The sequence below is a fragment of the Haematobia irritans genome, chromosome 2, assembly GCF_050003625.1.
Source record: "Haematobia irritans isolate KBUSLIRL chromosome 2, ASM5000362v1, whole genome shotgun sequence".
NCBI classification, from domain to species: domain Eukaryota; kingdom Metazoa; phylum Arthropoda; class Insecta; order Diptera; family Muscidae; genus Haematobia; species Haematobia irritans.
Window position 1 is genome coordinate 13,900,084 of NC_134398.1, and position 12,822 is coordinate 13,912,905.

Sequence of the window (12,822 nt, forward strand, 5' to 3'; positions counted from 1 at the left end):
TAACCACAGTTTTATTACGATTTACGTAAAATTTTGCCCCAGGAGTATAATTAACATTCTTACTATGCAATGCAAATTTGGTTGAAATCGGTTCAGATTGAGATATAGCTCCCATATATATCTTTCGCCCGATTTAGATATATGATTCCAGAGACCACAGGTTTACTCGGATTTACGTAAATTTCACTAGTTTACACTCAAATGTACACTTGATGAAAATCAACTTTTCTTATGTATTTTGAGCTGCTGAATTCGAAAAAAAATGTTTGAATTTTTTTTATGGAACAGTTTTTGAGATATCCCGTTATTTCTAAATTTCGCTCTTTTTTCACTAAACACAATGGAAGGTAATAAGATGATGAATAATTGTGTGTAATTGGATATGTGATAAGTTATATGGTTCAAAAAATATCAATGCGAAAAGTCAAAATTTTCAAAAAAATCGTATTTTACAGTGGATATTTTCCGCCAGTAAAGTATAAACCATTTAAAGTTTTTTCTCTTCATGGTCGTATAGACGAAACTCTAACGTAAGTAATAACCCTGCCAACATTTTTTGAATTTGGGGGCGCTTCTGAGAATCCCCACTACGTCGAAAACAATCATATACGACATCAAAAACTCGTCGGAAAAGCGCCGTCACTATTGAGAAGTTGTACCACGCCAAGTTACTACGAAAAAGTGCGATCAGTGCAATTATTAGGTGCCTATTTAGATCAATTTCGAAGGAAGCCAATAAGAGCCCATGCAAACTATCAGAAAAAGTGCATTTTAAGGTAATTATAGAAGAATCATTGTGGTCAAGTAAAACACGATTGTGTAGATGTTTATTGATTTGATTAAACATTTATAATTTCTTATAAATATAACATTTTTCGGTTTATCTCATCACATTTAACATAACTTTTTGCATTAATAAAAGAATGATGTTGAGTTTTAAGTAGCAAGTTACATATTGCAGCGTCTATCAGCCAGTTTGTTTATTTTCGATGGAGACAGCGTGCCTGGAAAAATATTTGAAAAACGATCACTTTATTCTATTTGGAAAGTCGAAAATTGTTCACCATATACCTTTCACAATTTTAAGCGTAATATCTATGTTTTCAGAACTTTATTTTCGTTTTTATTTAAATAAAATATAACAAGCTGGTAGCGCTTGGCGTTTCACAAAAAATAAAATGGCTCTTCTAACAGTAGTGATGGCAAAATACTTTCATGTACATTTTGTACTTTTTGATATGCTTCCCCCATCACAGTTCGCGATGGTTGTGGTGACATTTACGAGTCTGTGGTAGCGATGAGGATGAAATAGAACTTTGAAATGCTGGCAGGGAAGACCAACTAAAAGAAAAACGACCGAAAAATTACAAAGTTATAAGCAATTGAGTTAACAAATCCGTTGGCAAATCATGCAAATATGAGCCAATCACCCTCACAAATATCCAACTTTTCAAAAAGTTGCGGGAGTATTATAACTTTGAGAACAACTTTTCGAAAGCCATTGATAAAGACATATTTGAATTTTGTGATGTTAGAAATAAATGCATATTAATATATAAAATCTACTATAATTCAAAAAATTTTCATACGTGAGTGTCTAGTGATAACATCAAAACTTTCCTTACCATTTGTATGGATTGTTCCGCTGTGCCGCTCTCTAATCTTACGCTTCGCAAATACATTTGCATTTAGATGTCTTCGAGAAGTGTCGCTATTCTCCGCCAGGTGACGCATATTAAACGACACCAATTGCGAAATTATTAGTTTGACAGTTGGCGCCAAAACAAGCGTTCTTCTGTCATTACCTATTGCAGAAAACTCATAATTGCTAATTCAGTGGCCGAGAAGTACGGTGTGCACATTTAAAACGTAAAAGCCGAAAGGAGTGGTTGCAGAAATTGAAAACAGGAAACAACCAAGCGAATTGTGAATCTTTACATTGAAATTTCTACTGTAAATAAAAATATTAAACAAATAAAATGTTCGAAGCTCGCTTGATTAGTTCATCCATCTTGAAAAAAATCTTGGATGCTATAAAAGATCTTCTAAATGAGGGCACTTTCGATTGTAGTGACTCTGGAATACAGGTAAGCTTTAATGAAAAAATCCATATGGAGGAATTTGTAATTTTATGGTGATCCATTCAATTTTTCTAACAGCTCCAGGCAATGGACAACTCCCATGTGTCGCTCGTATCTCTCACCTTACGTTCTGATGGGTTTGATAAATTCCGTTGTGATCGCAATATATCCATGGGCATGAATTTGGGCAGCATGGCAAAAATTTTAAAATGTGCAAACAACGATGATACTGTGACCATTAAAGCCCAAGATAATGCCGATACAGTAACATTTATGTTTGAATCACCCAATCACGAAAAGGTCTCGGACTACGAAATGAAATTGATGAATCTCGATCAGGAACATTTGGGAATTCCGGAAACTGATTATTCATGTGTTGTACGCATGCCATCTATGGAATTTGCCCGCATTTGTCGTGATTTGGCTCAATTCAGTGAATCTATGCTAATCTGTTGCACAAAGGAGGGTGTCAAATTCTCTGCTTCTGGTGATGTTGGGTCTGCCAATGTTAAATTGGCACAAACTTCAAGTGTGGATAAGGAGGAAGAGGCTGTTATTATTGAAATGCAAGAACCCGTAACACTTACATTTGCTTGTCGTTACCTCAATGCTTTCACAAAGGCAAGCCCGCTATCGGGCCAGGTACAGTTGTCTATGTCAGCAGATGTTCCTTTGGTGGTTGAATATCGCATACAAGACTTGGGTCATATACGTTACTATTTGGCGCCCAAGATTGAAGATGATGAAAGCTAAATTTGCTTAAATTCTTTTGGATTTGGCTTTTGTCTGCCAATATTGCTATCACTCGTAGGATCTACATTTCCAGCACATTTTCCTCTCAACACAATTGTGTTTCATGCACCATAATAAAACCAACCAATCGAAATCACCAGGATCTTGTTATGTTTCTAATAATACGGCTCCAGAAAATGAAGTCTATATTGTAATTTTTATATGTATTTTAAATATAAGCTATCTATATGCATTCGTTTTGCAAACAAATATTTCTCAAGCATTTTAATTTTTGAGTAAAACATAAAAAAGCGAGATATTTTTACAATAATTCCAAAACTACCATAAAGGAAATAGTTCTTAAATTGGCTTTAAAACTAAAAAATTCTTAAGATTTACGGCTATAAACTTAAATATCTTTGGACATTGCAGTGATGAATGTGGCCTAGTGGCCACCTTTTAACTGTGTCTAAACGATAGGCTCCATAATTTTAGGTAATATAACACAAGGAAATTTTGCTAGCATTACTTTTTCTTTTCGATATTACCTTTACAAATATTTACATTTGTAAACGGTGCATGAGCTAGGGCGTTTTATCGCTATTTGGATGCAGCCCTCTTGGTCGAGGTTTTAAATACCACCGAAATTAATCCTAAGGCTCTTCTAAAGAAAACCCTTTGAATTCTAAAGATCGCAGTGGAGGAAATGTATATGAAATTTGCAAATGAATCAAATTCGGCAATTATTTCAGAATGCATTTCATTTGAGGAAAATGAGACATTTTGTTAAAGAAGAACGTAAGGCCATCCAGTAGAAATAGCGACTAGTTCCGCTGGTCTGAAGCTCATATATCGTCCCCATGGATTAAATACTACACCCTGCTATACAAACTCTTCAATAAACAAGTCGAAGGCACTCCTATTCGGGGATCAAAACATGATGTAAATATGGCGAATTTGAATGTAGGGGATATACAAACACATTCTGACAACACGTATTCAAAATACCTCTCAAGTATCTAAAAATATCAAATTCTAATTTCATAACGCGATCAAATTTGCATGTTCTAAGTACACAGTAAAGCAAAGGGTTTGGGTATTTATAGAGAAGCCAAGTCAAGAATGGATAAACTCACAGAAAAAAGTTGCTAAAAACAGCAGTCGATGTCTGCTGTTATATTTTGTATTTCAGGATCTAACGAACAACAAATTATAAAATTATTATGTTATAAATTTTAGCAAACAGTGACTGATTTCCCCTTTTTCAGCGGACGTTTTGCTGTTTTAGCAGACTGTCTGCTGTTTCTTGTAACAAATTTCTTTGGGTGTAGATATAAACTACATAGGCAAATCTATGGCTTCAAGAAAAAGAAAAAAAGTTGCAACCTAAATAGGCAATTTTAGACCAATTTGAACTATCTTCAGGTTTAGGACCATAACAGAACACTTGCAGTCATATATTGTAGAGAAAAATTTCAAATAGTCTTGCTTAGGTCGAGATAAGTATAGCAGCAGCCCGGTATTGTCGGAGTTGAAGTGAGTCGAATATTCAGTCTATTGTGGTGTCAGAGGGGGGAGGGATAGAAAAACTATGAAACACTCAAAAATGTCTTCTCTGGAATAAATTACGTGTTCGGCCGAAACTGGGACTGAAGCCTCGATAGTTCTTATATATGTGGCCGACATGCTAAGCAATGTACAACGGTGGCTCTCCAATATGTATGAGAAATCTATCGGCATTGATTGGCGTTATTTAGCTTCTAGCTCGCTGGGTCATATGTATCAGGCCAAAGTACTTTATCTACGAAATTTCCATATTAATAAAACCTTCCTGACCAATACCCCCAACCCATCAATCAAGAAATCCCCTATTTTAATTTCAAACAAATTTTGGATCTATTTATTTTGCCAAATAATAGGTTATAAAAATGTGTTGCCTTAAAATCTAAGTAACTAAAACTCTTCCTACAAACTAAAATGTCAATTAATGAAAATCTTTATGATTTTAGCAAATGGAAATGTAGGATAATGTACACCGTAAGCAATACTCTTTACTCGATAATATAGTTGGGATGTACCACCAACAGTGGATCATCTTGATCTTCATCTTCATCTGTATGCTTGGGACTTTTACCAGGACGCTTGAGTTCAGTAGTTTTCAGTGGTATAATAACCTGATCATGATAGATAAGGCGATCGATAACTTTTTCAATTAAATTCTTACGAGATATCAATTCATCCTCGGATTCTATTTGATCGGCCACTTGTTCTAGATACCAGGTGACAACATCACTACGTTTCATACCGGAATCAGTACCCTCTACTTCGCAACGAGATTCCTCATTACGCATATGTAGGACCAGCATGGTAGATAAATTCTTATAATCTTCAAAGGACAAAGTGAGTTTTTTCTTCTGAACACCGGCTTGCGTCCCATCCGCCTCAGCAGCTTCTGTGTCATTTTCAGTCTCTCCGTTGGCGCCATTAGTACCCTCGTTGTTCTGATCCATGTCAACATCACCGGTAAAGGCTGCATCCACATCATCATCATCTAAATGAATATCGGGTTGTTCAACACGTATAATGGATTTATTTAACAAACGGAAGGCCTCCTTCACATGGCGTTCCTGAACTTCATTCATACATTCCAACTTGGCCATAGCTTCGCTTAAACGTATCATTGACTCCAACTGACGTACGGTGATACGCCAAGTACTGCGTCCCGCGGTTCCTGTATCACGTTGTCTCAAATGACCATAGTTTTCTACCAGCAAAGCTCCGGCTTCTTTACTTATGATTGGCTTAAATTGGCGGGCAAATGTTATATAGCGCAAGACCTCCTCGCGTGTATAGGCTCGTTCTACATTATCCTCAATGTTCGAATGAAGGTCGACAATTTTACGGGCTATGGCATAATCTACAACTTCATTGCACTCATCGACCAAAATGAAGAATAAGTCGAAACGTGACATAATAGGAGCCGACAATTGAATATTTTGTTGAAGACTCTTTGAGCGATCATAGCGACCGTTGATGGGGTTAGCAGCCGCCAATATGGAGGTACGAGCATTGAGTGTTGCTCGAACGCCGGCCTTGGCCAGAGATATGGTCTGCTGTTCCATAGCCTCGTGAATGGCAACCTGATCTCTGGGGTCCATTTTATCGAATTCATCAATACAACAAATTCCATTGTCAGCCAACATGAGAGCGCCTGCCTCTATAACGAAATCGAAACTTTCCTCATCCCTTACTACAGCTGCCGTTAGACCAGCTGCCGAAGAAGCTTTACCGGAAGTATATACAGCACGAGGAGAAAAATCGGCAACTTGTTTTAGGAATTGTGATTTAGCTGTACTGGGATCACCCACAATGCACACATTAATATCACCACGCAAGGAAGTCTCTAAAAGATAAGAAAAAATTATAAGATCATACAAATACTAATAGTCAAAAAAAAAAAAACAGAATCCAAATTACTTTCATGTGTCGTCTTGCCAACACCGCCAAAAAGTTGCAACAATATTCCGCGTTTCACTTCATCGTTTCCGTAAATCGAAGGAAACAAACTACTTATCAAATTACTGTACAGATTTCGATCCTTTGACATTTCATAGACCTTATTCCACTCAGCATCTGTCATTTGTTTCTTCATATCTTCGGCTGTCACCTCGGACATTGGTAAGTCGGTACCACCAAAGCGGGCATTTGTAGCTTGTACACTACAGGCCAAAAATGCCATACGGTAGTTAAGCTCTCGCATACCTAGGGCCTTTAAACCGGTTAGACCCTCTGGTCCCTCTCCGGCCTTATGACGTGAACCTTGATCTGCTTTAGCACCGGGCATATTCAATACCCCGACATCGGGTACTACTATTAATGTTCCAGTAAAGTCGTAACGATCTCCAGCCTGTACTGTTTCTACCAACTCAGAGCGAAGAATAATTTCAACGGAACGTGGTATGCAACCTCGTGGCAATTCGGCTTGTGTCTCTTGAATGCGAATCTTTTGGAAATCCACAAACAACGATTTCTCCACATCCAACATGAATCGTCTACGGTTGGAGCACACAGGATTACGGCAAATTGTGGGATTCGTAAACTTGAATTGTTGCTCAACATTCCGAATTTCCGTTTGGCAATCCAGACACATGAATGTGCCAAACACCAATTCAGGATGGACAGGATGTGTACGCACCACTTGACCCGAAATGCGAATCAATGTTCCAATTTTGGAAGTGGTCATATCACGTACCTTGTGTCGTGTCGGCACCTCAGTGAAGGATACATAGCAATCTTTCTCGGTTTTTAAACCAATACGGTCTTTAACAAAATTTGAAACAGATTGACACAAATATGGGAAAATACTGGAAAGATACACACTATCATGATACTGCATTGGGTAAATGGGCTATGGAAATGTCTTACCGATAATATTCTTCAATAATGGTGGTAGCTAAATTTTGATTGTATTTCTCCACATCATCGAAACTGACTTCCAAAGTGCAACGATCGGGTGATTCTAAATCTGCCGCTGGTTTAACGTATTTTATCTCTCCATCTTCTTTAAATCTAAGGTCGCAAAGTGATAAATCTACTACATTAACACATATGATTTACAACATTTATACTTACTCTTCAAGGAAATCTTGGAACAATTTCTGACATCTTATACCAACTTCATCTTTAACACGCAATTGGCCAACTTGAGCATCAGCTATATCCATTGTTGTTGTAATCACAAATAATAAACCACCAAAGAAATGAAGTTCCTATCCTTCAAGGATCCGACTAAAATAACTAAATAGATAATAGATTGTTATTAAATATATTTTTATTAATATATCCACAAACAACGAACCACAAAAAAAAACTCAACAAAAATTATTCAGCAACGCCAGAACTGTTTAGAAACCAAACCAGCAGTAAACCTATCCTTCAAGGATCCGGCTAAAATCACTAAATAATAATAAATCTTGAAAGACTTTGTGTAAGGCTTAAGAAAACACACGCCAAATTTTGAAATGACATCTGCCTTATTTGACAGCATTTTGAGCGCGAAAAGTTTGTTTGCATAACACAGCTGATGTTAAGTTCAACTATTCACCCATAGAGGGAAGTTAATATATGAAGTTACCAGAATTTCTACTAAAAGAGTCATTGGAGAAATGCTTATATTGAACACATTTTCAAACATTTTTCCTTAGAATTAGCTAGACACAAAGAAAAAACTGTATTAAATAAGCATACAATTTACCTAATTTACTAGTTTGAAAAACGACATTAGTTGTTTACGGTAAACAATAGAGAGGTGTTTCGTTAAAATTGGCAGAAGCTTTCAGTAATAGCACTACTTGTAGTGCGGTATGACTTTAAGGTGGATGTTTGGTATTACAATTGATAACCGAAGTATATGTTAACTTTTTATAGGGGTTTGAATCGATTCATACAAACTGTTGTTGATTTATTGAAACCCCATTCGAATGATTTATTTTATATGGTCTTTGTGACAAAAAATAGACGAACTTACCTTTTTCAACGCAAGAAATTAACATTCGGGAACCCATTTACTCTTCAAAAAATTACTTCAATTCCTTTCATTCTGCTCTTCTTCTTTTTTGCGTCATTTGTTTACAGAAATCCAATTTTACTCCCTTTACTAGATATATTTTTACTGTACGCCAGCAAAACTAATATGAATGGCGCATGCCTGCCAGCATTTCAATGTTCCATTTCATCCTCATCGCTACCACAGACTCGTAAGTGACACTGCAACAATCTCCAACTGTGATAGTATTTTGCCGTCACTATTCGCATGAAAGTATTTTGCCATCACTATTGTTACAAGAGCCATTTTATATTTTGTGAAACACCAAGCGCAACTGGCTTATTATAATTTATTTCAATGAAAACGAAAATAAAGTGCTGAAAACATAGTTATTACGCTTAAAATTGTGAAAAGTAAATTGGTGAACAATTTTTGACTTTCCAAATGGAATAAAGTGATAGTTTTTCAAATATTTTTCCAGACACGCTGCCTCCATTGGGAATAAAAGTACTGGCTGATAGACGCTACAACATTTAACTTACAACTTGTAACTCAACATCAATCTCTTATTTATGCATAAAAATGTGTTAAATGTGATATGATAGCCGTATAAATGTTATATTTATGAGAATTTATAAATGTTTCATAAAATTAATAAACATCTAAACAATCGTGTTTTACTTGACCACAATGATTCTTTTACGACTATCTTAAAATGCACTTTCTCTGATTGTTTGAAGGGGCTCTTATTGGCGTCCTTCTAAATGTATCCAGAAGGGCTCCTAGTAATTGCACTCATGCGATACTTTTTTGAAGTAACTTGGCGTGGTACAACTTCTCAATAGTGACGGCGCTTTTCCGAGGAGTTTTGGATCTCGTATACGACTGTTTTCGACGTAGTGGGGATTCTCTGAAGCGCCCCCAAATCAAAAAATGTTGGCAGGGATTATGTGCTTTAGAGAATATCAGTTATTTCGGACGGAATGTCGGTGTTTGTAAAGAATCTTACAGTGTGTCGGATCGATACGACTTGTCGGCGATGACTAAATAATCGGTAAATGTGTTATCGATCCCATAAACATGAAGCAGTATCGATTATGCCGTCGGACTTAACTTATATTGTGCATAATATCCCTGCCAGCATTTCAAAGTTCCATTTCAACCTCATCGTTACCACAGACTCGTAAATGTCACTTCAACCATCATGAAAAGGTACATCAAAAAGTACATGCAAGTAATTTGCCATCCCTACTGTTAAAAAAGCCATTTTTGTGAAACGCCAAGCGCAACCAGCTTGTTATATTTTAATTAAATAAAAACGAAAATAAAGTTCTGAAAACATAGATTATACGCTTAAAATTGTGAAAGGTATATTGGTGAACAATTTGGTGATTTTCCAAATGGAATAAAGTGATTGTTTTTCAGATATTTTACAGACACGCTGCCTCCATGGAATAAAAACACTGGTTGATAGACGCAGCAACATGTAACTCGCTACTTGTAACTCAACATCATCATTAATGCCAAAAATTATGTTAAATGTAATGTGATAGTGGTAAAAATGTTATATTTTTAAGAATTTGTAAATGTTTAATCAAATTAATAAATATCTAAACAAACGTGTTTTACTCGACCACAATGATTCTTTTACAACTATCTTAAAATGCACTTTTTCTGATTGTTTGGAGGGTCCCTTATTGGCGTCGTTCTAAATTGATCTATAAAGGCACCTAATAATTGCACTCATGCGAAACATTTTTGTAGTAACTTGGCGTGGTACAACTTGTCAATAGTGACGGCGCTTTTCCGACGAGTTTTTGATGTCGTATATGATTGTTTTCGACGTAGTGGGGATTCTCAAAAGAGTCCCCAAATTCAAAAAATGTTGGCAGGGATATGGGATATGCTCGACACGGGCACTGTCGTCCGGAATAACTGATAGCCTGTAAAGCGCATTACTGCATTTAGTTGCGCACTATGTCAGACGCATATTTATTAGGTATCATAATATTTTGACATATTGCTGGGTACTGCACACTTATCAGCTGCTCTTCATGTATTTGAATAGAAAATTTGCACGGCAATAAAACTGGCCATAAAAAAGGAAAGACTGGTCATTAAAATGAAGATTTGGTGAAAATGTCAAGTGATTATTACAATTCATTGGGTGGTTCTTCCATGGCCCAAAGTTCTGCTTCCACGACAACAGGAGGTAACAATCAATGTACCTCAACCCGGTGGCTAACGGAGGAAGTTTTTGCCTTAATAGATTTGGTCCAAAGAAATGAAGCCATCTACAATCCACGTCATAAATATTACTTTTGTAGACCCTATGTGGAAAACTTTTGGCGAGAAGTGGATTTGAAGTTAGAGAAAAACCGTAAGTAAAGTACTTTTAGCTATTCCGGAAATTAAATGCAATGTATTCTTTAGCTGGTGCAAGTTTAGCCAAGTGGACCAATTTACGGATTTCTTTTCGCCGTGAGTATACGAATTACTTGGAAGAGAAGGTACCACCTTGTTGGACATACTTCGATCGTATGTTTTTCCTGCATCCCTATTTAAGGAAGTGAGTGTTGGCTTATATTTCAGGACAATTAAACTAAAAACAATGCTATTTTCAATTTTTGTTTCTTAGAAAACATCAGCAATCGAAGTCGTTAGATTCACAAGTTCAGGATGCTTTGGTCCAAATAAGTTCCTTGTCTAATCGTTTGCAAAGGGAAAGAGCTGTTGCTGCAGCGGCTGCGAATTCTATGGGACAACACAATAATAGCGCTTCATCGCCCACACAACCACAACTGGATAATTATTTGGAATATTTTGACGATCCCGAAAACAATCCTTCGGAATTGGACGATATGATCGATGACGAACATCCTACGCATTCTGCACAGTTTGCTCACTCGACTTTGGCTAATGATATCAAGTCTGAATGTGAGGATAACACTGACGATTATGATAATGGAGATCGTCCTGTTGTAGATGATGACGATATTCCCGATGGCGATGATCCCGAAATGAGAAATTTTGATTTTTCTATGGAAAAAAGGCATCAGCATCAGCAACGCATGCAAAACCTTCAAAGATTTCAGTCTAGAGCTTTTTACGAAGAGTTTCGTAATAAACGGGCTCGATCCCAGGATAATATAAGTAGTTCGCAAGCATTTGCAACGCCACCCATCAATAATGTGTCCTTTGTGAGACCAACATTTACCAAACCATTGGAGGTGGTTAGTACAACCACAAGCCAAAACCATGGTATCACCACAGGACGAAATCCTACCAACAACTCAAGCGTTTCAAACTCTTCGCCAGCGGCATCTCTACCAAATGATGCAGAGCCCGTAAGCAATTCCACACCACGTTCTTCTCATAATCCCTATACGTCTTCATTGACTCATACCCATCACCATACACGTTTCGAGATCTCCAACCTAAATTCACAGCCTAGTCTTTCGTCAAATAATGCCACAAATCACCAAATATCTAATACTCCAACTAGTTCGGTGGCAGCTGTGCCAACAAATCCTTCTGCCATCTCTCCTGAATTATGCGATTGTAAAACAGATCCTGATGCCATGTTTCTAATGAGTCTTTTGCCCGATATACAAAAGTTGAATGGTCGAGATCGGGGTAAAATTAAAATTGCATTTCAAAATATTCTTCAAGACTATTTGTATCCCGATTAGAAAGTTTATGAAACTTCAAGAACAAGATTCCTTATATTTATAATGGTTTGGATCCAAATCCAAAAACATACATACACATACATTGACACAATTGGTGATACATTATAAATGTATACTACTCGTGCTAATATAGCAACTAGGTTTAAAACAATGACTTGTCGATTTCCTTATTTCACTAACGATTTACTAGATGTTTGCTTTAAATGTGCTTAAAACATTTAAGAATAAAATATTGGTAATGATACACTTACAAATCTTGAGTTTTTTTCAATGTTTAAAGGGGATACTTTGAGTAGGAGATAATTATCTTGTGAATCGGGAAGCTAGACATACATACAAACACTCTCTTGAATTGTAGATTGTTTATAAGCGTAATTCAAATATAAATTATCATCATATATACAGGGAAATGTGAGCTCGTTTTTCTTTCAATTTGTAGGGACTTACAATGGTTAAAATTGTCGAATACAGTTTTTAATTTCGTATATCTTGTGGTATGTGAATGAATAAAATAAAATAAATAAATGAAATAAATAAAAATTATATGGAAATCTGATTTTGTTATCATATATATACATAAATAAATTTTAACTTTGCGAAAATTAAATCATGCAACAAAGGGTTACGATAAAACCCTGTTCTCTGGCAGAGACCTCTAGCGATTCATTTTTGTAGTGAAAAAGCTGTCATTACCAATTACTCTTCCTTAGTAGGCAAATTAGGGTTGCCAAACTTATAGTCCCCAATGTTATACAAAAAAAAATCTAAAAAT

General features: G+C 36.3%; 3 protein-coding genes across 3 annotated transcripts; 2 read left to right on the top strand and 1 right to left on the bottom strand.

Moving 5' to 3' along the window:
- Positions 1 to 1,837: 1,837 nt before the first annotated feature.
- Positions 1,838 to 3,085, top strand: PCNA (Proliferating cell nuclear antigen). Its single transcript, XM_075293410.1, has 2 exons — positions 1,838 to 2,087; positions 2,160 to 3,085. The coding sequence occupies exons 1-2, from the start codon at positions 1,980 to 1,982 to the stop codon at positions 2,832 to 2,834; spliced, it is 783 nt and encodes a 260-aa protein (XP_075149525.1). The 5' UTR covers positions 1,838 to 1,979; the 3' UTR covers positions 2,835 to 3,085.
- A 1,599-nt stretch (positions 3,086 to 4,684) lies between these two features.
- On the bottom strand, positions 4,685 to 7,841 carry Mcm6 (minichromosome maintenance 6). The gene is made up of 5 exons (XM_075293417.1): positions 7,672 to 7,841; positions 7,446 to 7,610; positions 7,239 to 7,382; positions 6,291 to 7,177; positions 4,685 to 6,216 (listed from the first exon to the last, which is right to left on the bottom strand). Exons 2-5 carry the CDS (start codon positions 7,535 to 7,537, stop codon positions 4,865 to 4,867), a joined length of 2,475 nt encoding a protein of 824 aa, XP_075149532.1. The 5' UTR covers positions 7,538 to 7,610; positions 7,672 to 7,841; the 3' UTR covers positions 4,685 to 4,864.
- A 2,530-nt stretch (positions 7,842 to 10,371) lies between these two features.
- LOC142223525 (uncharacterized) lies at positions 10,372 to 12,304 on the top strand. The gene is made up of 3 exons (XM_075293411.1): positions 10,372 to 10,738; positions 10,792 to 10,927; positions 10,997 to 12,304. The coding sequence occupies exons 1-3, from the start codon at positions 10,498 to 10,500 to the stop codon at positions 12,048 to 12,050; spliced, it is 1,431 nt and encodes a 476-aa protein (XP_075149526.1). The 5' UTR covers positions 10,372 to 10,497; the 3' UTR covers positions 12,051 to 12,304.
- Positions 12,305 to 12,822: the final 518 nt, after the last annotated feature.

Bases quoted from the DNA above. Each gene is read 5' to 3' on its own strand.
- PCNA (XM_075293410.1), top strand. From the start codon at position 1,980: ATGTTCGAAGCTCGCTTGATTAGTTCATCCATCTTGAAAAAAATCTTG. The intron at 2,088-2,159 runs GTAAGCTTTAAT...TTTTTCTAACAG, and splicing joins GTAGTGACTCTGGAATACAG to CTCCAGGCAATGGACAACTC.
- Mcm6 (XM_075293417.1), bottom strand. From the start codon at position 7,537: ATGGATATAGCTGATGCTCAAGTTGGCCAATTGCGTGTTAAAGATGAA. The intron at 7,383-7,445 runs GTAAGTATAAAT...TTGCGACCTTAG, and splicing joins TTCCAAGATTTCCTTGAAGA to ATTTAAAGAAGATGGAGAGA. The intron at 6,217-6,290 runs GTAATTTGGATT...CTTATCTTTTAG, and splicing joins TGGCAAGACGACACATGAAA to AGACTTCCTTGCGTGGTGAT.
- LOC142223525 (XM_075293411.1), top strand. From the start codon at position 10,498: ATGTCAAGTGATTATTACAATTCATTGGGTGGTTCTTCCATGGCCCAA. The intron at 10,739-10,791 runs GTAAGTAAAGTA...TGTATTCTTTAG, and splicing joins TTTGAAGTTAGAGAAAAACC to CTGGTGCAAGTTTAGCCAAG. The intron at 10,928-10,996 runs GTGAGTGTTGGC...TTTGTTTCTTAG, and splicing joins CTGCATCCCTATTTAAGGAA to AAAACATCAGCAATCGAAGT.